General features: G+C 45.6%; 1 protein-coding gene across 3 annotated transcripts in view; it reads left to right on the top strand.

Moving 5' to 3' along the window:
* The window catches only part of CCHR3.PART0H8orf88 (chromosome chr3.part0 C8orf88 homolog), a 1,151,988-nt gene that overhangs the window by 915,417 nt on the left and 209,395 nt on the right, over nucleotides 1-27,176 (top strand). The window contains exon 5 of one of the 3 annotated variants that reach the window (XM_044065382.1): nucleotides 13,687-13,856. The exons of the other annotated variants lie outside the window; for them this stretch is intronic. Within the exon in view, the coding sequence (XP_043921317.1) occupies nucleotides 13,687-13,856 (170 nt within the window). The remainder of the gene's footprint in view (nucleotides 1-13,686; nucleotides 13,857-27,176) is intronic. 3 annotated transcript variants of the gene reach the window in all.

Below are 27,176 nucleotides of genomic sequence, written 5' to 3' on the forward strand. Positions count from 1 at the left end.
GCCCACTTTTTTCCCTAACCCACGAAACAAGGGGGAAAGGATTCTACACACGGTAGATGTGCACAGACAGCTCAGATTCTACCTAGACAGGACTAAATCTTTTAGAAAAGCTCCTCAATTGCTAGTCAGCTTCGCTGCAGGAGCAGAGGGCGAGGCCATATCCAAACAAACAATTACCAAATGGATTGCACATTGCATCCATTTCTGCTACAAATGTCACGGAAAACCTACCCCCAAGGGTACCCACCAGAGCAACCTCCACCTCTGCAGCTTTCCTCAGAGGGGTCCCCACCAGGGACATCCTGGAGGCTACAACATGGACTTCTGTTCATACCTTTACCAAGCATTACCACCTGTCTATCTTCTCCAAATCCAGGGCAGGCTTTGCCACTGCAGTCTTGCAGGGCATCCTAGCCAGCCCCCAGTGTTCTTGACTGCCTCCACCCTTTTCTTCAGCTTTGGGAATCAACCCAAATGTGATGACTGCAACAGTGAAACACGAACATAGTACAGTTGTGTACACTTACCATAAATGTAGATGTTAGAGTGTATTCACTGTTGCAGTCCTGGTTTCTCTCCCTCCACCCCCCCTTGTCTCTCTCTCTCTCTTTCTGTCTCTCCTTACAAGAAATTTTTGGTATTTACTTTCTACTGGTAGTGTTCTTCCACCATAACCTAGCTCCTTATTGGGGGCTCCTAACATTTAGGGCAAGAAAAACTGATGTAATTGCATTGGCTGCTTGTTTTTGTACCACTGATGACCTGACGTCAGTCCTGAAGCGACAGCAACCGATGCAGAAATACTAAGCCGGTATTCGGGCTGACTGAGGGCTACCCTGGCAGGGATAACCGAAATGGGATAACTGCAACAGTGAATACACTCAAACATCTACATTTATGGTAAGTGTACACAACTGTACTTTCTTGTGGCAGAGACTGTCCCTAACATCAAGGCTTCAGAGGTTCATTTTCGTTTAAGCCCTTTCAGCATCCCTGAAAGATTATTGACTATTGCACTTTGGAGGCAGTTTGGGGGATGCCTATCACAGTACCCACTAGCCTGGACCACTATTACTAAAGATTCTTGGGTCCAGAGTATTATATCCAGTGGCTATTATGTACCGTTTTTCCTTGCTCCCCAAAGCACAGCAGAAAAATTCCTGATGTTCCAAGTCAGATGAAGACCACAGTTACAGAAATAAGACTGCTACTAGAAAGAGTCATCCATCTGGTCCCTTCAGATCAGTTAGGGTCAAGAACTTAGATTCTTTTTGCTGCCTAAGATGACTGGGGACCTAAGACCAATATTGGATGTCAGCAATCTAAATTGGTGTGTGAAACACACGAAGTTCTGGATGCTCACAGTTCAGTCCATCCTTCCACTTTAAGGAAGGACAATTGGATGTGCTTTCTGGATCTTCAGGATGTGTAATGTAATATATCAAGATACACAGGCGTTCCAGAAGACTTGCCCTTGGATCTCACCACAGACTTGAACACCTGGGAAACAGTGGTTGCAGCTCACCTGAGACTGAAAGGATTCTGGATGTTTCTGTGTCTAGATGACTGGCTGCTGTCTGCTTCCACCAAGCCTCTACTAATTCAAGCCAGAGACCACTTGCAGTAATTTGTCAGAGTTTGTCAACGCACTCTTAATGAGCGCAAAAATAAACTAATACTGAAAGGGTTGCATAAGTCTCCCTTTTCAGAGGCCATTTCTGCTCTGGAGGTCTGAACCCCTCCTACTAAAGACAGAGGTCCCACTCAATTTCCTACTCACCATCGGGTGATCAGGGTAAGCCTGTCAATTCAGAGGTCCCAAAGTTGTCTTCGGAGCATAAATCTTCCTCTACGGCTCCGTCTTGCTCTGCTCCAAGCATCTCGAAACCTTCGATACCGGTGCCAGTTTCGGCACCTGTCCTGCCTCTAACACTGATTATAGACCTTAACACACCTTTTTCGACTTCGGCACCTGTGGCCACTTCGGCTCAGGGCACACCTGTGATACCGTCGCTAGTTACGATTTTGGAACAGTTTCGGCTCTGAGTGCCACTTCGGCACAGAGCGTTTTACTGATAAAACAGGATTTGACCCCGTTACTCCTGGTCTGAAAACTTGAGACTTCAGTGCCGGCAGACCTTGCACTACAGACCTGATAATCCCCTTCTGTAGATCCATTTCTGGGCCAGGTGTATAGCCCATTCATTGAACGTCCTGACTCCCCATCTGGAATATTCACTAGATCCACTAGGAGCCTGTCGGAACACGATGTGGTGCGTCTTGTGCACAAGCTGTTGGTAGCCAGGGGGATACCCACACTTTCTAAGACCCATCCGCCTGCAGGACTTGGGTTGGTTTCTCCACAGACTCCGTCTTACTCTCCTTCGACCCTTTCAGTTCCGAAGCCTTCTGCTCTGACATCCTTCTCAGAACCCATTACCTCGGTGCCTATAGTGCACCTCACTCCGGCTCCGAGTTTGTCCCTTTGGTCTTCGGTTCCTGCAGAACCGGTCCTTCCTTAATCAGGGGACTGGGGGATGGGAGCTTCGGCCTGGGGCATGAAGCAGTGTTTCTCCTCGATTCCATCCTCTGTGCCAATAGCCACGTCTGCACCGATCCTGCTTGAGGCTTCATCCATGGGAGTGGGTTTGTCGGAGCGGGGTATGACCCCGGTCCCGAGGTTTTTTCTCATTTCCGGGCTCCCATCCGTCTTAGGGCAGACCTGCTTTCCACACGATGGAGAGGGCTGTCACTTCTGGAAACACTCATTTGATGTCAGAACCCCAGTTTTCACCCCCTGAGCTACAGCTGCCACAGTCCACCCCCCCCCCCTCGGGACATCGGGCAGAGAAGCCACAGGACACCCTTGTTCAGGGTACCCGCTCTTCCGAGTCCTCCTTGGATACCCCCACTGAGGAGCCCCCTCGAAAGAAGATGTGCAAGAGGAAGCACATGGACTCCCCCCAGGAGTCCTTAATGGAAGACACGGATTACAAAGATGGTGAAGGGTCCCCTTGGTCACCTTCTGATGTCTCCTTTGGAGACATCCAGGAAATGCTAAAACGAAGAGGTGACTGGAATTCCTCCCAACACTTTTTTAAGGAGTCAATGTTCCTGCAGGCTTTTTGCACTCAGCCTTCTACCTCTTGGGTGACCCCGCCTGCCAATGAGCTCGTCGTGCAGCGCACTTGGAAGAACCCTGATTCCATTGAGGCGATCCCTCGGAGACCTGACAAATTTCTTTCCCCTCCCAAGGAGAACCCACATTGGTCCAAAGGGTTACCAGTTGATGGTATGATGGTGGTGGCGGCCATGAAAAAGGACTTGGCTGAGGAAAGTCCTGCTGTCCATCTGCCCAACAGGGAGTCCCAGGTGGTGGACAGACTTGGGGAAGCGAGTTTTTGCATCAGGGACCCTTGCTATACGGTCACTGAACTTTTTGGCACATTTTACGAGGCTCCAGAGGGACTTAATCTCTGAACTCTTTGGGACATTCTTAGGACAGTTGTCTGACGAGGTCCGGGACAATGTGACCTTGCAGCTTGCAACCCTGGAATCTATATCCAACTCGTCCTTAAGGTTGCTTTCACATGCGACCGAAAGAGGTGGCCAGAGCAGCGGGTTTGGGCATTATTATGCCTGGATGTGCATTTGTGACCTCGAGGACCTGTTCAAGTCTTCCTTTTTGAATGCTCCCCTCGAAGCATTGTCCCTTCTTGGCTCCAAAGTGAAGGACACGCTAGCCAGGTGTGAGCAAGTCAGAAAGACTCTGTCTGCCATAGGCCTACGGTTTTCCAGTTCTCAACGTACCTTCTCCAGGAATCAGAGGAGTGAGAAAATGTGGCAAAAGTATCTCAGGGTCCTTTCCGTGCCGCATGTGGTGATGATACACCCAGGGGCAGAGGGGGTAACATTTCTGGAAGATGCCCCTACAGAGGCAGAGGGTGTCCTTCTAACCAAGGCTCCAGGGACTTCTTCTCTGGACAGCCTTACCAGCGCTCCTGAGGAGTAGCCTGATTGCTTACCTCTGGAAGCAGTTGGGGGTAGTTTCTCTCTGGACCAAGCTGCCTGGCAATCTATTACCACCAATTGTTGGGTGTAGAGAATCATCACCAGAGGTTACACCATTCCCCTTTCTTTTCAACCAAATCTTCCGAGAAAACTTCCCGATGTTCACCCAGTCAAAGGGGGAAGCAGCAGCTTCAGAGATAATAAAGCTGTCTCAGAGTCATCCAACCAGTCCCGCCAGACAAACATGGATCCGGATTTTACTCAAGATTATTTTTGATGCCAAAAAAGACAGTGGACTGGAAACCTATTTTGGATCTCAGCAGCTTAAACAAGTCTGTCACCCAAACCAAATTCTGGATGGTCATGGTTCAGTCCATTCTCCCCTTTTTGAGAGATGATCGGATGTGCTAGATAGATCTCCAGGATGTGTATTACCACATCAGGATGGGCAAATGCTTCAAGAGCTTGCTTTGCTTCCGGCTACGGGCCAGTCATTATCAATTTCATGCCCTGCCGTTCTGTCTTTCTACAGGCCCCAGTGTTTTCACGAAATGCATGGCAGTGGTCACAGCTCACTTGAGACTGCAAGGATTCCAGGTGTTTCCATATGTGGATGACTGGCTCCTCGCCGCCCCCACCAAGCATGTTCTGGTAACAGAACTGCATTGTACTCTCTCTCTCTGGCAAAATTGTTCGGAATAATGATACATTGGGAGAATTCAAGCCTTACTACTACACAACTAGTAGAATTCATTGGAGCAGTGTTCGATACCCAGTCCTCTCTAGTATCACTCCCAAATCAGACTCAAGCATTTCAGGCTCCAGCTCCGAGTGATACTTTGTCATGCAAAAGTTTCAGCAAGGTTTCAGCAAGGGAAGTTCTTCAGGCCCTGGGTTCTATGGCAGCCTCGATTCCAATAGTGCCTCTAGCGAAGCTACATATGCGGATCCTGCAATGGCTCCTTTGTCAATGGTTCCCCAACTATCACCCTCTCTATTACCAGATTTGAGTAACCAACTCCTGCAAACAGGACCTACTTTGGTGGATGAAGCCATACCCAGAACTTTGGAGTCTCCCATTTCAATCCCCTCAGCCCAGAGCCCTGACCACGAATGCTTCCCTGATTGGGTAGGTGGGGGGGGGGGGCATTTCCAGGGGAAGACTGTCTAAGGCACATGGTCCACCTCAGAGGCCCACCAGCACATCGGTGTTCTGGAACTGAGAACAGTAATGTTAGCGCTGCAGGCCTTTCATTCGGCTCTCCCTTCCGGGACAGTAGCAATTCAGTCAGACAATTTGTCAATGGTCTGGTATATCAACAAGCAAGGAGGAACCAAGTCCTATTCCCTGTGTCGAGAAGCCATGAGAATTTGGCAGTGGGTGATAGCTTTCAACCAGTATTTGATAGCAACACATATCCTGGGGAGCTCCAACTTAATTGCGGACAAACTGAGCAGATGCATCCTCCTGCTTCACGAGTGGTCCCTCAACCCCGAGGTGGCGACAGAAATCTTCAGCCACTGGGGCCAGCCTTGCTGCGATCTGTTCACCTCTCCTTCGAACAACAAGTGCAGGAACTATTTTGCCCTGCTTCCCCCAGAGAGGGAGTCCCTAATCCAAGATTGGCCCACGGGACTTCTTTACGCCTATCCCCCCATCATCCTAATTCCACAATTTCTAAAGAAAGCTCTTTGGTTGAGATGCAAGGTAATCCTCATAGCTCCGTTCTGGCCTCGACAAGTTTGGTTCCCCTTCCTTTGGCCTCACCTAGTATACCCGCCATGGATTCTGGACCCTCTTCCAGATCTGGTTACTCACCCCCAAGGGTTGAGTCACCCAAATCTGTCCAGTCTCAAGCTGACAGCTTGGTTTCTCCACTTCCGTTAGTTGCCAGGCAAGCTAATCTCTCCTCGCCTGTTCGAAACATCATTCTGGCCTCTCATAAACCATCCACCAGAAAACTATATCAGGATAAATGCAAGAGGTTCTCCATCTGGTGTAAGGGTAACATGCTAGACCCTTATTCGGCTCCAGTAACTGCGGTACTTCAGTATTTGGCTACGTTTTTTGATAATGGAGCCTCTGCCTCTACGGTACAAGTACACCTAGTGGCAATTTCTAATTTCCACAATGGTATAGATGGCACCCCTCTTATCTCTTTACATCTGTGCAAGGCCTTCCTGAAGGGAACCTCTCATATTAGACCTCCTGTCAGACAACGTGTGGAACCATGGACCCTCACTTCAGTCCTTCAGTCTTTGATTCAAAAAACTTTTGAACCTGCTGTGAGGTGTGGCCTAAAGTTTTGTCTTGGAAATGTTTGTTCTCTATAGCAGTCATGTCTGCCAGAAGGGTCTCAGAGCTGCAGGCATTGTGTACCAATAGGCCCTATCTGGTCTTTCATAAAGACAGAGTATCACTTCAGACGAATCCATCCTTCCTTCCCAAAGTTGTTCTGAATTTTCCATTAACCAGACCATTGACCTACCAGTGTTTTTTCTGAAATTTTCCAATAGAGGAGAGTATTGCATTCACTCCTTGGACATACATAGGTAACTGAGATTTTACCTAGACAGGACTAAACTTATCCACAAGTCTGAACAGCTTTTCATTTCCTTTTCTGGGCCCAGAATGGGAGATGCTGTTTCCAAGGTTACATTATCGAAATGGCTAAGGGACTGCATACGTTTCATTTATTCCCTCAGTAAAGAACCTATGCCAAAAGTTAAAGCTCACTCAACTAGATCTATGGCAACATCTGTAGCTTTCCATTCCAATGCTTCAATGGATGACATCTGCGCAGCAGCTACTTGGGCTAGCCTCATGCCTTTATTAATCATTACAAATTGGACTTGGTCTCCAAAGGGAGAGCTGCCTTCGGCTCAATAGTACTCAAGGATGTTCTTCAAAAAGGGCCGCCCATGGACCTCAAGGTAGCTTGAGATTCTGTCCCGTCAGTGATGAATGGGAAGAAGATTAACAACATCAGATAAAGAAGTTGTCTTACATAACATTCCATCTGTGTTGTTCATCTTCTTTCATTAATCACTTCCCACCCTCCTTCTCCCTCCAGAGGCTCCTGGGGGATGTTTTGGGTCCAAGTGGTGTCCTAGGGTTTTTGTGCAGAAGTGGCCTCTGCTTTACTTCTCTTTCTCTAGCAAACTCGATCTGAGGTAACAGGGAGGAAGGGCATTCTGGATAGAAACTTAGCTCGAGAGTTTTTTTGGCTGGCACGAGCTTGTTAAAAGGCTGACTCTGTTCCAAGGGCTTGGAACCGAACACAACAGTGATGAATGAAATAAGATGAACAACACAGGTGGAATGTTATGGTAAGACATAACTTCTTTTTATGTGGCTAAGGATGGCTCCGAGTGGGATCCAAGACTTGAGGAAGGATGAAAACAGACAACACAGATGCAGAGATGTCCTTCAAGGATGCATCTGCAGTCCTTACAAATGGGTTGTCCTGTCGTCAGGCAGCCCTTCGGTCGGCCGGATTCCAAAGTCTGGGTCTGGCTTCGGCTGGTGTCGCACTTCACCCGACGTCATTGCGGCAGTTCTTCGGGTATAAAGGCATCAGCCGACGCCATTTTCCGTAGTCTTTCTTGCCACGTGGAGCCCGAAGCAGAAGCTGTTCGCAAGTGCCGGTCGGTCAGATCCAGAGATTACTACTACCGAATACTACCAAGACTTCTATAAAGCTAAGTACCCCGTTGGGGACTCTTTCTTGCCTCAGCCGATGTCAGAGAAAGTTAATAACTGTTTATCTTGTGGGAAACAAATACCTCATAAAGATTTCCACTCCTATTGCATACATTGTTTAGGCCCAGACCACGACGTAGCAGCTTGTCTAGCCTGTGCTTCTTTAACCGACGGACGCTTAGACGCCGCCGGACTTTGCTGAACAGATTTTCGCCCGATTTTGCCTACATTATGCCGTCAGATCCTCCGACTACGCAAATAACCAAAAGCGAAAGAAAGGACCGACACTCGCGGTCCGCGGTTTCGCTGAAACCGCGGTTAAGCAAACCACGAGTGTCTCTGTTTCGGCCGAAACCGAGCAAGCGGTTCTTTCTTCAGCCGATAACTTGCCTTCTACCGAGGCCTCTTCTATCCCGGTAGAAACGGCTTCTGAAATCCAACCTTCTGTTGCGATTTCACAGGATTTATCAGACACCATTCCCCTAGATATTTCTACCCCTGCACGTGGAGCTGCTAGGCCTCCTCCAGCTATGTCTATTAAGGCCTTTGCCAGGGCTAAAGCAGCCAAAGCTTCAAAACCTGTGCCTGCCAAGCCCCCCTCTCACAGGCCCAGCACCAGCTCCCATATGCTTTCTTTGGCAGAGGATCTCATCTCTTTAATTCGGGGATCCCAGCCTCATCCAGACAGGGCCTCTCTCCCTCCCCCAGAAAAGAGGCCTAGAGCAGAGCCCCCTGAGCCAGTAGCCACAGATGATTCCTCTGATGACTCAGATCATACAGACCCTCCTGAGGCTTCTTATTCTTCTTACGAAGACTCTGATGCTGAGGAATCCATCCCTTCAGCCTCTCCTCCTGAGGAATTTTCCTTTGGGGAAACCTTGCATGCTATGAGGGAACAATTTCAGTGGCAGGGCCAAGATTTCTCAGACTCTAGAAAAAGGCTTAGGACCTTTCTACACTTGCCACAGCATAGGCCCTTGGCTATACCTCCAGTTCTATCTGTTGTTGATGATGCATTTAATGATGCTTGCACTGCTCCTGATACTTTACCTCCGGCCCCTGCTAAGCCCGATAGGTACTACAGGGTCCCGGACACTCATCACCACTTATATAAGGCTCCTTTTGCAGATCCAGAGACTATCTCCCAGGGCCCAAAAGCTGTAGCAGCTACTTCTTCTAAAAAACCCCTCCCCTCTGAAAGGGATTCAAGGTCCTTAGAGAGATGGGGTAAAAAAGTTTACACCTCTGCTACTTTGTCAGCTAGAGCTTTGACTGCCAATTTCATATGATTCAATATCAAGAGTTTATGCTTGACCAGTTGACTAAAAAGCTGTCCTCTGAAGAATCTTTAGATAAAAAGTATATTCTAGAAATGTTACATAACATACAGCAAGTTAGTAACCATTCTTTAAAATGTGGCTATGATGCACTGGAGGCTTCCTTTAGATCAGCCATGACTGGCACAGTTATCAGGAGACATGCATGGTTGAAAGAACAGGTTTTACCAGACCATGTCAAATCTAAGCTTTTGGATGCACCTATGGACAAGGTCAATTTATTTGGTGCCCCCGCACAGCAGGTACTAAAAAAGATGGAAGAGAAAGCAAAATCTGTGCAAACAGTCAAAGATTTCCTACAAGTTCAACCTCCAAGGTTTAGCAGGAACTGGCCCTCCAGAAATTGTTCCTTTCCAGACTCCTCTAAGACACAAAGAGGCAGGAATAGACGCTCTAGAGGCAGAAACCAAGCCAGGGGTGCCTACAGGGGTCGCCAGTGGCAGGGTAACAACCAACGAGGCACCGATACAGCCACCACCACTACAACAACTCAATCACAGTGACTTGGCGGTGGCACCGCCTACCAGGGAACAACTAGAAGCACCCTTAGGCGGAAAGCTATCATTATTTTCAAAAAACTGGTACTGCATTACAAGAGAAAAATGGATTTTGCAGACTATAGACAAAGGTTACAGGTTCCATTTCCATGCACTACCAGGAAAGAGAGGAATGCCAAACCTACCACCTTCTCAAAGGACAGAAGCTCTAAAACAAATATCTCAATTATTAAGAATGAGAGCTGTAGAAAAGGTACCATTTTCGGAGCAAGGGAAGGGATTTTACTCCAGGCTCTTCCTGGTACCAAGAAAGGAAAACAAATGGAGGCCTATTCTAGACCTGTCCGCTTTAAACACATTCCTCATTGTTCCAAAATTCAAAATGCTGACCCTACAGCAGCTTCTTCCCATGCTGGGCAAGGAGTGTTGGCTGGTAACTCTAGATCTCAAGGAGGCATACCTGCACGTCCCCATAAGACCAATTTGCAGAAGATACCTCAGATTTCTTGCTGGATCAGAGCATTATCAATTCTCAGCATTGCCCTTTGGCTTATCTACTGCGCCCAGAGTGTTCACGAAATGCCTGGCATCAGTAATCGCTCATTGCAGACTTCAGGGAATTCAAATCTATCCCTACCTGGACGACTGCCTGATACAAGCGGACAACAAAAACAAACAGGAGACTTACAAAGAGTCATCTACCTGCTGCAAGCCCTGGGATATACAGTCAATACAAAAAAGTCAAGACTGATTCCATCCCAAAAAAATAACCTTTCTGGGTGCAGAATTGGACACATCAAAACAAATGGCATTTATAACCACAGAAAAGAAAGAGCAACTTCTTCTCTACTTCTTGGCATTAACAAAGCAGAGCCATCTAACTGCAAGAAAAGTGCTACAAGCTCTAGGCTTCATGGCATCCTGCATAATACTGGTCCCTCATGCCAGGCTGCATATGAGAAAGCTACAGTGGTACCTAAAGAATTTGTGGTCTCAGCACAAGCACAGCCTAGAAACAAAAATTCCAATGATCCCATGCCTGAAGCAAGAGTTCTTATGGTGGGCTCGGGCCTGTCAATCAAACACAGGACTGCCCTTCTGCAAAAGTCAACCAAGACAAACCATCACGACAGATGCCTCAGACCTCGGTTGGGGGGCACACATGATGGGCAAGTGCATTCAAGGCCTATAGGCTCAAGACCAGCTGCATCTGCACATAAATCTAAAAGAAATGATGGCAGTAAAATTGGCAATCCAGGCATTCAGACCTATTCTCCAAGAAGGCCAGTTGATGATAAGGACAGACAACACCACGGTTATGTGGTACATCAACAAACAGGGAGGCACACACTCATACCCTCTATGCCGGTTGGCACTGGACCTATGGGATGTGGCTCTGAGCTACAACATTCAGTTACAGTCAATTTATGTACCAGGGAAGGAAAACATTCTAGCAGACATATTAAGCAGAACTACAACAGATGCCCACGAATGGATGCTGCATCCGGACATCTTCAAAACCATCACAAGAGAATGGGGATTACCACAAATAGACTTGTTTGCATCCCCACTCAATCACCGGTTGAAGAAATTCTGCACAAGGACTTACCACCCACTTGCTTGGAAGGTGGACTCTCTATCCTTCAGTTGGAAAAACCTGACAGCATACGCATTCCCACCACCACCTTTGATGCACAAGGTGCTTCTCAAGATCAAAGAGGAACGTCCGAGGATCATTCTGATAGCCCCAGACTGGCCAAGACAACATTGGTATCCACTGCTGAGGAGCATGTCTCGGGAACAAATATGGACACTGCCCCTGATCCCATTACTGCTGACACAGAACAACTACAACATCCTGCATCCAAACCTAAAAACTCTGCAGCTAACTGCCTGGAACATTACATAACAGCAATTAACCCAAATTTATCCCAAAGGGTTAAAGACATAATCCTGGAGGCTCGTAGACCTTCAACAAGAAAGAATTATGCAGCAAAATGGAAAAGATATCTCATCTGGAGTACTGCAAAGGGCCAAGATGTGACTCTGGTGAACATAGCCAACATCCTGGAGTACTTGGCGGAGCTTTTTCATACAGGCCTGTCCTATTCCTCCATCAAGATACATGCATCAGCTATTTCAGCAGAATACAGCTTGGATCCTCCTGTCTTCTCGCAACCTCTGCTCAGACAGTTTCTGAGAGGAATTAAAAATGTAAAACCTCCCAGGAAACCTCCATTGCCAGCATGGGACTTGAACTTTGTGCTAGAAAAACTGACTCTACCTCCTTTCGAACCAGCAGCTACATCAGAATTGCAATACTTATCCTGGAAGACTGCTTTCCTGCTGGCAATAACTTCAGCAAGAAGGGTCTCTGAACTACAGGCATTAATGGCATTACAACCCTTCCTGATCTTCCATCAAGATAGTGTCCTTAAGAACAAATCCTACATTTATGCCTAAGGTGGTATCCAGAGTCTCTTTAAATCAGGCTATCCACCTTCCAACATTCTTCCCCAATCCACAGAACAGGGGAGAAAAGCTCTTGCATACCTTGGATGTACACAGACAATTACGCTACTACCTGGACAGGACAAAAAACAATAGAAAAACTGACCAGCTTCTGGTAGCATATGCAACAGGAAAGGAAGGAAAACCAATTTCTAAACAGACAATCTCCAAATGGATAGGAAATTGCATTAGATTTTGTTACTCCTACCATGGAAAGAAAACTCTAGAGAACATCAGGCCTCACTCCACAAGGGCTACAGCCACTACCACAGCTTTCTTACGAGGAGTGGCTACCAAGGACATTATAGAGGCTGCTACTTGGACCTCCGTGCATACATTTACCAAGCATTATAATTTACCTCTATACTCTAGATCCCGTGCTGGCTTTGCCACTGCTGTTTTGCAAGGGATACTAACTACACCATAATCTACTCTCATTTCCTCCTCCCCTAGTCTAGCTATGGTATTCTACCCATTTGTAAGGACTGCAGATGCATCCTTGAAGGACATAGTACAGTTTTGTACCTACCATAAATGTAGATGTCCGAGAGGAATGCATCTGCAGTCAGGATTACCCACCCTCCTTCCGCTCTGAGGTACTCCTAGGGTACTTGCCAATCTTCAGCTAGCTTGGGGGGGATCTATTATGGTGTATTTGTTTGTATATATGTACATACATGCTTATTTTGTGTGTTTGCTCTCTACTATTTGGAATATTTGGCATTTATCCAAATTTAGCCATCCAAGAGGGCACCTGGCATCTGGGGCAAGAAACACTGAGGAAAATGGCGTCGGCTGATGCCTTTATACCCGAAGAACTGCCGCAATGACGTCGGGTGAAGTGCGACACCAGCCGAAGCCAGACCCAGACTTTGGAATCCGGCCGACCGAAGGGCTGCCTGACGACAGGACAACCCATTTGTAAGGACTGCAGATGCATTCCTCTCGGACATCTACATTTATGGTAGGTACAAAACTGTACTTTATGGTGAGTACATTAACTATAATTTAATACATTTGGTCCACACTTGGAGCACTAAAGTGCTCAATTTTGACTGTATGTGCAATATCAACATTTAAAAGACAGTATGCATTAAGGAGTGATCTGGATTGATAACCAGCAAAAAGATAATAGAATCAGGCAGTCTCTGGACAAATGTCAAGCAATATTTATTAAGCACAAATAAAATAACAGTAAAACAAAAAAAGAAAGGAGCGGACCATCCAAAACAACTATCACTTTAATTTGAACCAACTTAAAATAATCCAAAGTTACAACGTATAGTGTAACTGAGCGCCTTAGTCTTGTCGTAAACTTAAAAGTTACTTTTTCAGAATTAGTGAACTACAGGAATGAAACATTTAAATAGTAATAATCCACCAATAGTGTTGTAGACCTCATATGATGGAATTAATAACATTAATTGTTGCAAATTTCACTTAATCATTTGACCACGTGTTTATTTCGTTAAACTATGGATCCCACCAGGTGAACTCACTTTGCTTCTCCAGCAATTATTGAAATTTACTCCTGCTACAGCCTGAATTTTGTTCAACTGCCTCTGGGGAGCTGGCTTGCCTAATACTAACCTGAATGCTATTCTGAACTGTTTTCTTTTTGCTCAAGTTGTCACCCAAGGTAACCTGGCAACAAGAGGAGGTGTGGTGATCTGTGACAATCCTATTGGCCTAAATGAACAAGAGGAAGATTTTGAATCTTGGTTGCTTGCACCTTGTTTCTCATTTAACTCCAGACTGCAAGGCCAGTCACTGAAGTCTCAACTTACATTTTTGAAAGTAAGCTCAAGAAAATGATAAATTTACAACTTGAAAACTCGTATTTAACCAAATGTTTATGTTTGAGTTGGATACCCAAGGGCCTTTGGATTTGGAAGTGTCCAAATGGCATGGTGTTCAACTCTGTATTTTATCACAAACTGGTAAAACTTAATGACAGTGTCCCATTCCTGGTGATTCACTAACTGATGAAGTCTTTTTAAGCTTGTGACAAGGCGAAAGCACTTGGTTACACTATTGGTTTTAACATTGGATTATTTAAATTGGTTCTAATATTTTATTAAGTGCTTTTGTCCTATTATTATGACTTTATCAGCATAATATAATAATCTCACTTTAGCCTTCACAGTTCTATGTAAGGAAGTAATTTGGGAACACCCACCTACATATTCTAATTTATTAACTATTCAATACATACTTAAACCTACCTGTGTTACACATGAACTATACAAAATACAAAAAACATATTAAAAAATAACATTGAAAATGTATATAAAACTTTACATTTTAAAACAAAGAACAATCCCATTGCATAACTTAATATTTAAAACATCTTACTCTGTCATTAAATTACAATTTTGAAGCATTAAGTTTCAAGTGTCCTCTTTGTCCCACCCCAGCTACTCTAAAGCTTAATTGAAATGAGGTGATATATTGGTGCAATATAGAACATAATGTAATCTGCCTGCTAGTTGTGCAAGATGAGACAGTAGTCGAATTTAATGTTTTGACTGGTATGGTCTGAAGCATACATGCATGCAAACATATCAATCATTCTTCAAAATCTCACATGAGTAATCTGAGTGGCTGGATTAAAAACAAGTTTCAAGTGCCTGTCTGTTTTGGCAAGATTTGAAACTTCATTCCTTAACTAGATTAAAGTGAATTTTGGACAACATTTAATATATATTTTTTTAGTATGCTGAAGTGCAAGTAGAATTCACCAACAGACTGGTTACGAAGAACTGTTATCAAGTTTTTTGCTGGAACACATTGCCACTAGCTGTCTACAGTGTTACAGGACTACTACTACTCAAGACTGCTTTCTTAAAGCTACATGAGGCAGTTCAAGCTGACAAAGAATTCCAAGAATTGTGAATAACTTTTTATGGTATCTTTAGTAGAATGAACAGAGAGATGCTTTTATAGTAGACTGAACTGGCTTCAACTGAAGTATGGAAAGAAACGGAAGTCACTCTTAAGTCATTTAACAAGGAATTCATGTCTGTGGTGTATGAGAGATGGTTTACTCATTTTTGTTCATAAGCAGCATACTTTGTGGCATCAGAATTTGACATTCAGGCAGGTAAGGGCGCCAGAACCATAGGGTGAGCCCCCCCCCCCCCCCCCACACACACACACACACACACTTTTACAGCTATAAGACCATCTTGTCACTTGGGGAAAGAAAGAGCTAAAAACTAATGGCTAGCCTGATCCAGCACTAAGCAACATAGATTACTGGGGGAGTGCACCCTGGCCAACATCATCTTTAAGGAAGACCCATGTGTGCATCGCATGCCAATATGGATTTAAACACAGTCCACACCTTTGCACATGCAGAATTTAAACCAACTGTTCCATTGAGTGAGGTAAGTATATGAGCCAGTGCCTCATCACTCCGAAGTGTTTTTAGCTTTTAAGAAGAGTTTTCCAGCCCCGAGTGTTTTTGCTGATCATTGCTGCTTGCTTCCAGAGTTGTGCTTTTAGGTAAGGAGAGTTTTGTTGCCCAAGTGCCATTACATGTGTTGTTGCCCGAGTGCTGTGTTTTCCGGCTTTTAATTTGTTGTGTGTATGTCTGTGTGTAAAATGCTCCAGTAAGGTGGTTAGTGTTACTCAGGCTCTCAAACCCTGTACCTTACACTTGCCTGTACTCTCTACCCAGACCAGCACTGTTATTTAAGGAGTTGAGCCCATAGCTCTCAACTGTCCAAGTTTTCACAGAATATTTGGCTCATACTTTTGGTCTGTTCCTCTTAAAATTTGTGGTTTTCTGGCAAATCAGGGAGAACTGAATTCACTAAATAATAATAGCCCTTTAAGTTTCAGTCTTTGTATCTTTCAGGAAACGCATGGTAATGCAAAACACTTTATTCTAGCAACTTTCTAAGATTATACAAGCAATGTTAAATGTGTCCATGGTTTTGGGCCTTTGCCACCCAATTTTTTGTGCTGTGAAGTTGAGAGATTTAGTTGAGTGTCAAGTGGATTTTATAAGAAGCTGAGTGCTTCAGGGAGAGAGGAGTTTAGTGCTGCTTATGCCAAGTCTGCTTGCATTGTTAGTAGCACAACAGGGAGCATACGTGCTTTTGATGCATTAAGCTGTGGGTTCTACTCCCACACTATGCAGATGGAGTCCTGATACTGTACTTTGTTGTACTTTAAACAGAGTGGATACTGCAGTCCTGTGAATGTCCTCCTTTGGAGGAGTTACCTAGTAACTATGAACTTATCAGTTTGCCATCCATTCCCTATTGCAATATTACTAGCTTATTTTATTATTATTTTTTAATGTAACCTAAGCAATTTATTCTTCAAGGGCAACAGGCACTTTATTTGTAGATGAAGCAATTGAATATAAAGGTGTTTGCTTTGCTAGCAGCAACCTCTTCATTAGTTACAGATCCATTTAATGTGGAGTTATTTAGATGACTTTTACTTCTGCAGAGATTTTGCATATTTACTGATATTGGTAGATTGTAATGAACTGAGGTGGTGGTGCTGCGGTAGCGTTGTCTCCTCACAGCAAGACATTGTGCCGTTCGATTGTCAGCTAGAGCGTCTTCTGTGTGGAAACATGAGTGAATGGGCGTGCCTTAGTTGAAGGTTGTGCGTCAGGGCTGGCAAACTCGGCACGTAAAAAATCTACTGCCAATCATTAGCGGACCGGAGTTCTGCTGTGGCGACCCCTAACCGGGAAAAGCCGAAAGACACAAACAAGGTGGATTTTGATGACAAGTTTGAGTGGCCGTTAATGTTTGAAATTTTCTGAAATGGGTAGTTTTATCATTATTGGTTCATACATTTGTTTCATTGCTTAGTAGAAGACTGTTCAAAACTACAAATTTAAAACACATTCTGACAAGCGGTGCTGTATTATGCAAGGAATATAATTTAATACAATCAGGAAGGTGAATCAAAGAACGCATACATATATGCATGGCCCTAAAAATGTGTAAAGAACCTATGGTTTGAAAACAGCCCAGAGGTAAGCTTAGTCCTCCACTGGCCAGATGCAAAATGAATGTGGGTTTTCATGCCATTTCAATGAATGTGAGTTTCAAGGGCAGAGAAGTTTACTGCTCATGCTAAGTCTGTTTTCATTGCAAGACTGTTTAGCAAATGGGTTAGTGTTTGTGCTATTTTATTTCAATATCTGTAATCATTTTAGAAATAAATAAAATAGTGTGCATACAGCAGGTTTGAACAGTGTTTATGGTAAATGAGAAATAGCCAAGTAATGCCACAATGGAGTGGTTGGGGAGAGGACTGCTCCTGGAGCGGTAGGGGGTTGCTGCAGGAGGGGCTACTCTGGGGGGGGGGTAATCTATTACCCTCCCTAGGGCCCCATTTAACCATGATCCGGATCTGGTATTTTGCACTGTTACTTGCTATAAATGATCAGATGCTGGAATGAAACATAAGCACTTCCTTTCTGTGTTTGACAAAGGAAAGAAAGTGCTTATTTTTTTACAACTGACACTTCATTGTTTCATTCCAATTTGTGATAGTTTATGGTTTTCACTGTTATTTAATTAATTAATAACTGTCAAACATGTCAGTGCAGTTCTGTGAATTGTGCATCTCAACTGAAGTGGCAGCAGCCCACCCAGGTACATTCTGGGCAGTCAATTATGAAGTAACAGTAAAAATAATGATCATGATGATAAAATAAGACTTAATGCAAGCAAGAAACTGAAATAACTTTGCTGTTACTGTGTTTTCAGAAGTTATTAAAGTTTCTTCTTTGTCTTAACACGTTTTTTTCATTAATGCAAGTTGGCCCCAGCTTTGTTAGATTAAGTCACGCCAGAAACATTAATTTATTTAAAAGAGCAATAAAAAATACTCTGATTTTTATTCTGCTTATAAAAAAGTTATTAAATCTTCTTGCCTGATTTTAAGCCTTCAGTTAAGCTGTTATTTTTGAAGTTGCCCAGTTTTTGTTGCACTTTTTTATGTAATTGAGCAAATAAAAAATGCAACAGGTCAAGCTTGAAAGTGGTAAACGCAGCATTTGCTCACAGTCCTTATTTAAACTTCAAAACCTCATAGCTCAACGGATAAAGTCAAAAACTTAATGGGTTGGGATAAAGATCAAAGGCCCAGAATCGGGGACAGATTTTAAATATAACATTGTTCTTATATGCTGTGTTGCTAGAATAACAGGTTTTGTATTGGCTTGCATTTTCTAAAGGACATGAAGTCTAGAAGTCTGAAACTCAAGTGTCTATCATTATTTAAGTTTTGCAGTCCTCATAAATTTTCCAGAAAATCACACACATGAGGAACAGACCAAAAATATGACACAAAATCAGGGACAGTCAACATATGTTCTGATCTCTCAACCTCTTCGGGCAAGAATCAGGAGAAATTGTGAAAGGCTCAAAATCATGGACAAATTTTAAGCTTTACCCTCGTCACCAAAGCAATGGATGAAGGTAAAACAGTTCACACCACATTACCTTGACCTGGCCAAGCCTTTTGACACAATGCCCTACTCACGTATAGTATAGTATAAAAGCTGAGTAATCTCGGGGCAAACACTTACATTACTAGCTGGATTGCCAGCTTGCTCACGGGATGCAGGGCAGTGTCTGGGTTATGAACCTGTCCCTCCAGCTTGTTCTGTTGATTGTGGTAATGAGGTTGAGGTCTCTGGAGCGTGAAGTGCGGAGGGATTGGGATTTCTTTAGATGTAGCATTTCTAACAGAGCTGGTTTAGACATGGCTTTGTAAGTAAAGCTGAGATCGCCTCTAAGTAGGCAATATGAGACAGAGAATAGTTGGAGTTCTTTTGAGGTTTTCCATATACGACAAGTGCCTAGTATCTTCTTTGTGAGGTACTTTTGCGGCCTCTCCAGTTGTTTCAGCTGTATAGTGAGGTACATGCCAAATGGGGCATTGTACTCTGATTGGCCTAATGAGGAAAAAGTAGAGGGAGACAGAGATCTCTTTCTTCCTGGATGCAAAACCCATAGTAATGAGATGTCACATAGGACGTTCTGACCACAGTGGCAACATGGTGGTCAAAAGAAAGGTTGCTGTCAACCTGTGTTCCCAGATCTCCAATGCCTTCTGTGTTCAGTGGACTATCACCGATGTGGTAATTCATGGGAACCGGGTTTTTCCCAAAGGGGGTGACACATTTTTTGGCATTGAGCTTAAGGCCATGGTTCTGACACCAGTCTTTGTTCTCAGTGAGGCCTTTCTGTAGGATGTCAACATCACTTGGGGAGTTAATTATGGCTGACAACTTGCAGTCATCTGCGAACTTTGTCAGCCAGAGTCCCTTCGTGTTGGCCTGGACTTCAGAGAAGTAGATACCAAATAGGAGAGGACCCAGGACCGAACCTTGTGGGACTCAACTCTTGACTGGTCAGCAGTCTGACTTGGAGTCAGCTACTTTCACACTGTGGATTCTATCTGTGAGCCAGTTTGCAACCCACGTAGTGATATAGGCATTGATGCCTAGCTTAGTGAGTTTTTCTATGATTCCTGAGTGGGGAATGGTATCAAAGGCCTTGGCCAGATGAAGGTATGCTGTATGAACCACCTTGCCTTCATCCACAGCTCTGGTGATTGACTCAAAGAAATCGACCAGGTTGAGCAGGCATGATCTACCCTTCACAAAACTAAACTGTGTGGGATCCAGAGTTTGGAGATTCCCTATATCCTTGTTTATTAGGGCCATTATGATGCGTTCCATAGTTTTGGATATCAGAGTCGTCAGGCTAATGAGGTGATAATTCCCAGGGTCTGTAGTCACTCCTCTTTTGTGAAGAGGGATGACTGTAGCAGTGCGCCATTTGGTAGGGACAAAGCCTGAGGGTGAGGCTTTGTTTGAATAGGGCACACAGGTGAGGTGCCAGTTCACTCTGTAGTTCATCTAGAATACAGCTAGGGATATTGTCAGGTCCTATAGAAGCTGTATTGTTGGCATTGGACAGTGCTGTTTTAACCTGTGCAGCAGTAATACTCTGTGCCTGGCAATCTACTGGTATTGTGATTGGCCCTTTGGTAGGGGGGGAGAGGGGTAAAGTTGTCACTGAATCTGTCAGCCAGTATATTGGCAGTATCTGTTGGTTTGATGTAGGAGATACCATTGTGCAGTAGCTTCGAGCAAATCTGGGTATTGCCGTGGAGATTCTTTACATAACTAATAAAAGGCATTGTGGCTGTCTTCACTACCTGCTGCAATTCTGTATGTTAAGTTGTCTATCTCGCCTTCATTCTTGCTGGATGGGTTCGGAGCCGACCTCGGCTCCGACTCGGCCACTCTAAAAGCTCGAGAGTTGGTTCCACCGGCTCGAGGCTCCCCTTATATCCCACAATGCTAGGCGAGAGTTACCTCAGATCTCGTTTGCCGCTACAGCTTCGAGGTTGGTTGCTTCTACCGGTTCCTGGTGAGTTTTAGCTTTTTCTATTAAAAGTTACTCTTTTTCCCCTTTTTCAGTTTAATTCTTCTTAAATTAGTATAGTTCATAGAACTTTATCCCCGACCCTAATTTTTCCCGTTTCTTGTTTAAAAGAACCTTTGGTTCTTCCCTTGGGCCTTAGGCCTTCTCTTCCCTAGGGAGTGTTTGTGTAGTTTACTATAATTTGCTACAGTTAGTTGTACTTTATTTTTAGTATCTTTACTAAAATTGTTATTCTGACAGGGCATAACTGGTGTGTTTGAGTGTGTGTTTGTGTTCACCAGTTAGGCTATGTCAAAAGAAGCAAAGGTCTCAGTTCAAGAAGTGTGATGCGTGCTGTCAGAAAATGTCTCTGACAGACGCTCACACTTCTTGTGTCTATTGTCTGGGGCCTTTGCACCTGCAGGACTCCTGTGCTGTTTGCCATGGCTTCAGCCCCAGGGTCCTGCAGGAAAGAAAAAAACAAGCTAATTCTGAGAGGCTTGTTGAAGCCTGAGGATTCCCTGTCTGTCTCAACAGGGAAGCCCTCTAAGGCATCGAGGTCTTCGGCTCCGGCTTCTGAGCCGAGACCTCAGGTTGTTCAACCTTTGCCTTTATCGGCTCCGGCTGGAGCCGATAAGGCTCAGTCCACAGTTTCTGTGGCTTCCTCGGCTCCGGCCGGAGCCGAGGTTATCGAGTACCGTGTCGGCTCCGACAAGATCTTGAGCCGACAACCAGAAAGAGGTCTAGGTCACCTTCTCGTGGCTCCGTTCATTCGGCTCCAGGTTCTCCCCTGCTGTCTGAGCGGAGCCAAAGGTCTCATTCCTCTAGGTCATCGAGGCTTTCCGATCATGACCTTCAGAGGGTGGTGAGTCGACTACTCAAGTCCGAGGCACTAGCCCAGATGCTTCAGAGCCCGACTCATCAGTCGGTGCCTGCCCCGTCCATCAACTCTTTCCTCCTTGACTCTTTTGAGTTCGGGCGGGTCGTGTCGGAACCGAGACTGTGGTCACCTCGGGCCGAGACAATTGTCTTCGGCTCCGTCGTCGGCTCCGTTTTCTTCCGTGGAGGAATCTCGGCGCGGACTTCCCTCGTCGGCTCCGAGGGGTGAGTGGCATCGGACCCTTGTCCGACCCCTCTCCCTCTCGGTGCTTGGCGCTGGTGAGTTCGGCTCCGACATCGCCTCGGAGCCATCACTGTCGGTGCCGAGGGGTCCTTAGCTCCTCGGGCGGGGACCTCTGGCTCTGCCTGACAGGGGTGCTTCGAGGTCATGCGGAGTGTGTTAGAGCCTGGCTCTACTCCACAGTCGGTCCCGTCAGCCCCTCCCTCTATGCTGCCTCAGGGTAAGTCGACTCACTCCCTCATTCCGGACCGCAGAGAGCCAGCTCCTCAAGAGCCCCTTTGGGATTTCATCCTCTTCGAGGCCTCTCCTGATTTGGCAGAAGAGCCCCCTCGGAAAAGGAAGTGCAAGAGGAAGCACATTGACTCACCTGAGTCTATCACGTCGGACACAGATCTGGATGATTCTGAGGGTTCCCCCCGTTCCCCTTCTGAAGATGTCTCATTTGCAGACATTCTGGAGATCCTTAAACAGAGGGAAATTGGCCAGCCCTCAACCCTTGAGAGGACGAATGTGTGTATCTTGAGGCGTTTGGCTCTCGTCCTTCCACCTCCTGGGTGTCCCCCTTGACCCCTCATGCAGGTGGTAGCTAAGAAGGCATGGGCGGCTCCTGATTCAGTGGACCCCACTCCCAGGAGACCCTCCAAATTCATCACAGCTCCATCAGACAAGCAATTTTTATCAAAAGGAGTTTCTGTGGATGCTATGGTGGTAGCTGCCGCCACAAAGAAGGAACTGGCTGATCCTTCAGTGCCTGTCCATCCACCTAACAAAGAATCTAGGTCCATGGATAGGTACGAAGCGGATGTTCTCCTCAGCGACTTTTACCATGCGTTCGCTGAATTACCTGTGCCATTTCACTCGTCTTCAAAGGGACTTGGTCAAGGAAGCGAGTGAGATGTTGAAGGACCCTACAGCTGCGGGGTTCCAAGAAAAAATGAACACGCAGCTGGCTATCCTTAATTCCATTTCCAACTCCTCCATGCGCCTCCTCTCTTATGCGGCCGATGGAGCGAGCAGAGCCACAGGAACAGGGGTAGCCTTACGTAGGCACGCCTGGATGCGGCTATGCAACTTTCTGGAACCTTTCAAGGCGTCTTTCACGAACTCCCTTTTGATGGATCATCTCTTTTTGGTCCTCAAGTGAAAGAAACCCTGACTAGGTGCGAGACTGATGGCAAGACCCTTTCTGCCGTCGGAGTCCGTTTTTCGACTCCTTCTAGGCCTTACCCCAAAGGCCAGAAGGGTGGAAAGATGTGGTTCCGTAAACAATCTCAAGGGACTTAGCCTGACGACAGAGTCGTTTTCCTACCAAAGGCAGAGATGGGAATAACAATGGTAGGCGTCGCCCTAGGGGCAGGGGGGGTCCGCAGAACCAGGGCAATCGGGAAGCCTTTCCTGACAAGCCCTTTCAGCATCCCTGAGGTGTTGCCCGACTGCCCATCTTCGGAGGCAGTCGGGGGAAGATTGTCACTGTACCCAGAAGTCTGGCTATCCTTGACACAAGACAAATGGGTACAGTCCATCATTCGAAGGTTATTCCATCCCCTTTCTTCGTTTTCCAAATCAGTCCCAAAAATCCCTTCCAGCTGTTCCACCCGCCCCAAGGCATATAGCAGCTTTGGAAATTTCCAAACTGCTTGCAAAAGAGCTATTCAGCCAGTGCCAGCAGACCAACAAGGATCCGGAATCTACTCAAGGTTCTTTTTAGTTCCAAAGAAAACAGGGGACTGGAGACCAATTTTGGATCTCAGTATCTTGAACAGATCGGTCAAGAAAACAAGATTTCGGATGGTCACGCTGCAATCCATTCTTCCCCTATTGGGAAAAGGAAACTGGATGTGCTCTATAGACCTTCAGGACGCGTACTATCACATAAAAATGAACAGGCGCTCCAGAAGATTCCTCCGCTTCAGGCTGGGAACCAGTCATTTTCAATTCAGGGCCCTGCCCTTTGGTCTCACCACTGCCCCCCGAGTGTTTACCAAATGCATGGCAGTGGTAGCTTCTCACCTGAGACGACAAGGATTCCAGGTGTTTCCATATTTGGACGACTGGCTCCTCACAGCTCCCACCAAGCATCTCCTTCTGATGGCCAGAGACTACACTTTTCGCGTCTGTCAAAAACTGGGTATCTCAATAAATTGCGAAAAGTCTGTTTTGTCGCCTTGTCGTACTATTACCTACATAGGCTAAATTTAGATACTGTAAACATGTCTGCAACACTAACGAACCAAAGGATATCAGACATTCAAAAATTGGTGTCACTTCTTCTCAACAACAACAGAGCCAAAGCCAGGTTAGTTCTAAAGGTGTTGGGAATCATGGCAGCGGCCATACCTCTCCTCCCATTGGCCAGATACCACATGCGGATCCTTCAGTGGATGCTCTTTTCTCAATGGTCATACCAGGAACTTCCAATGTCTCACACCATTATGATCACGCAAGCGTGCAAAAGCATCTCATGTGGTGGATGTCTTCCCCAGCTCCTGTTGGGGAGACCATTTGTTCCACCTCCTCCGGTTGCTACTCTGACAACGGATGCCTCCCTGATCGGGTGGGGGCATTATCAGGGCAGGACAGTCCAGGGCACATGGCAACCAAACGAATGCCACTTGCACATAAATGTTCTGGAGATGAGAGCAGTGCTTTTAGCGTTGCAAGCCCTTCAAGACTCTCTTCCCTTGGGAGCGATTGCAATCCAGACAGACAATATGTCTGTAGTGTGGTACATCAACAAACAAGGCGGAACCAGATCATACCCCTGTGTCGAGAAGCACTCAGACTGTGGCAATGGGCGATTTCTTCTCAGCGTTTTCTGATAGCAACGCACATCCCGGGAAGTCCAATCACATTGCGGACAAGTTGAGCAGAGCTATTCTCATGCCTCACGAGTGGTCTCTGAAAGACTCTGTAGTGAGAGAGATATTTCTCAAGTGGGGTCAGCCTTGCTGCGATCTTTTGCTACTCCCCAAAACAGCAAGTGCAGAGAATACTTCACTCTATTCCCTTTACCAGGCCAACCCAGCAGGGACGCTAGTCCAAGTTTGGCCCGGGGACTTCTGTATGCATTTCCTCCTTTCCCACTGATCTCTCAAGTAATACAGAAAGCTATCGCTCAGAAGGCCTCATTGATCCTCATTGCTCCTTACTGGCCTCGACAAGTGTGGTTCCCCTTTCTACATCGATTTCTTTTGGGCGACCGTGGAATCTGGACCTAGTTCCAGATCTTTTGATCCATCAGTCGGGTCAGTTTCATCGCTCCCTCCCCTCTCTGAACCTCACTGCTTGGTTCCTCCACTTCCAACCGTAGCCAGGCTTCCACAATTATCTCACTCTGTTAGAGATATTTTGATAGCTTCCCATAAATCTTCCACTCGAAGATTTATTTGAGTAAGTGGAAACGCTTCTCATATTGGGCACAAGGAAAGGACATAGATCCTTTCACCGCTTCCATCCAACTAGTCCTTGATTTTCTTGCTGAACTCTTCCATGCAGGTTCATCTCCATCTACTCTTAAGGTTCAATTGGCAGCTATTTCTAATTTCCATGTGGGTATTTCTGAATCTGCCCTAATGTCCCACAAACTCTGCAAAGCCTTTTTGAAAGGAGTTTTTCTTCTCAGGCCTCCTGTAAGAAATCCTCCTTCTCCTTGGGACCTAAATTTAGTTCTTGCTTCTTTGATTCTTTCCCCTTTCGAACCTGCAGCTTCATGTTCCTTAAAGTTATTATCATGGAAAACTCTCTTTCTGGTGGCTATCACATCAGCTAGAAGAATTTCAGAACTTCAAGCACTCAGTTGTCGTTCTCCTTACCTTGTGTTCCATAAGGACAGAGTTTCCTTCTGAACTAACCCGTCCTTTTGCCTAAGGTGGAGTCAAGAACAAATCTAAACCAATGCATTGAGCTGCGTGTCCTGTGCGCGGAGTATTCAAATAGGTCTGAACAAAAATTACACTGCCTGGATGTTCGTCAATTAAGGTACTACTTGGACAGGACGAAACAATTCAGAAAATCTGATCAGCTGTTTGTCTCCTATGCGGAAAGCAGAAAGGGACTTCCAGTTTCAAAGGTATCTTTATCCAGATGGCTAACATCTCTGATTACCCTTGTTTATGAGATTAGACACCAAAAACTGCCTAATAAACCTAAAGCCCATTCCACAAGAGCTTTGGCTACTTCTCTAGCCTTCCAAGACAGACTGCCTATTGACACCATTTGTGCAGCGGCTACTTGGGCTACTCCTCACACTTTTATTTCCCATTATAAGTTGGATTTAGCTTCTAGGCATAGAGCTAATTTTGGTTCCACTGTTCTCAGGAGTCTGTTCCGTTAGGCCACCGGGACAAAGTGCTAGGGGCTTGGTCCCATCCAGCAAGAATGAAGGCGAGATAGACAACTTAACATATAGAAGTTATGTTCTTACCATAACGTTCCATGTTAGTTGTCTTCTTCTCGCCTTCTTGCGTCCCACCCTCCTTCCCCCTGGCCTGGACAGACCTAGAGGAGTTGTGATCGTGACCGCTCTTTCTACCACCTCTTTCTTAGTCATATGCTATTATGCATATTTTCTTGTATCAGGATATAGGTCACCCCTGTTCTTCCTGCTGTTAGAGGTGGATTCTGTTTCACAGTTTTACTGTTTTTTGATATAAGCTGGGTTAGCTTACAAACGAGATCTGAGGTAACTCTCGCCTAGCATTGTGGGATATAAGGGGAGCCTCGAGCCGGTGGAACCAACTCTCGAGCTTTTAGAGTGGCCGAGTCGGAGCCGAGGTCGGCTCCGAACCCATCCAGCAAGAAGAAGGCGAGAAGAAGACAACTAACATGGAACGTTATGGTAAGAACATAACTTCTATTTTCATAGCTAGCTTTAGAGGATTTGATGAGGGATCCCAACTTTTTGTTGAGGCTGATAAGGGAGTTTTTCCAGTCTTGGGACTTCACCTTATTCCTCCTCATTTTCCTCCTCCTGTTGTAGAATTTGTTTATAGCAGAGTGCGACTCTCATACACTGGCCCAGCAATCAAGGAGCCTCGATCCTCACCACTAACACCAGTGAGGGGCATCCCCTTTGGGAAGGATGACAAATACACACACAGTAAAATACAATTCCCTTAAGAGCACACAGAGATCCCAGTCAGTCTGGGGCTGGTTTCTCCTGTTCTCTCCAGATCCCCAATAAGACTCTCCACTGGCACAGCTATAGAGTTGGGGTCCTTAGTCAGGGTCCCAAGCCAAGTCCTCCTAACACTCTGTCCAACTAGTGCTTTGTGCCCCTGCCCAAGTACCTGACATACACACACACACACACACACACACACACACACACACACACACACTTTGAGATATGATTTATATACAACCACACAGACACTCCTGGAGAAGGCTGATGCAGGTTAACTAGCTGTGCTCCTTCTGTCCAGGCTATAGGGTAGTAATCACTGCCGCCAGGACCCATACTTATCAGCTACTAAAAAGGCCCCTACCAAAGGGTGTCCAATTATTACTGTGCAATATTATTACCCAGTTAATGTGACCAGAACTTTTTAAGGCTTATTGGAATGGCTTGGCCAGTATCAC

This window comes from Protopterus annectens, chromosome 3.part0 (assembly GCF_019279795.1).
Source record: "Protopterus annectens isolate FY-2018-M chromosome 3.part0, PAN1.0, whole genome shotgun sequence".
NCBI lineage: Eukaryota > Metazoa > Chordata > Ceratodontiformes > Protopteridae > Protopterus > Protopterus annectens.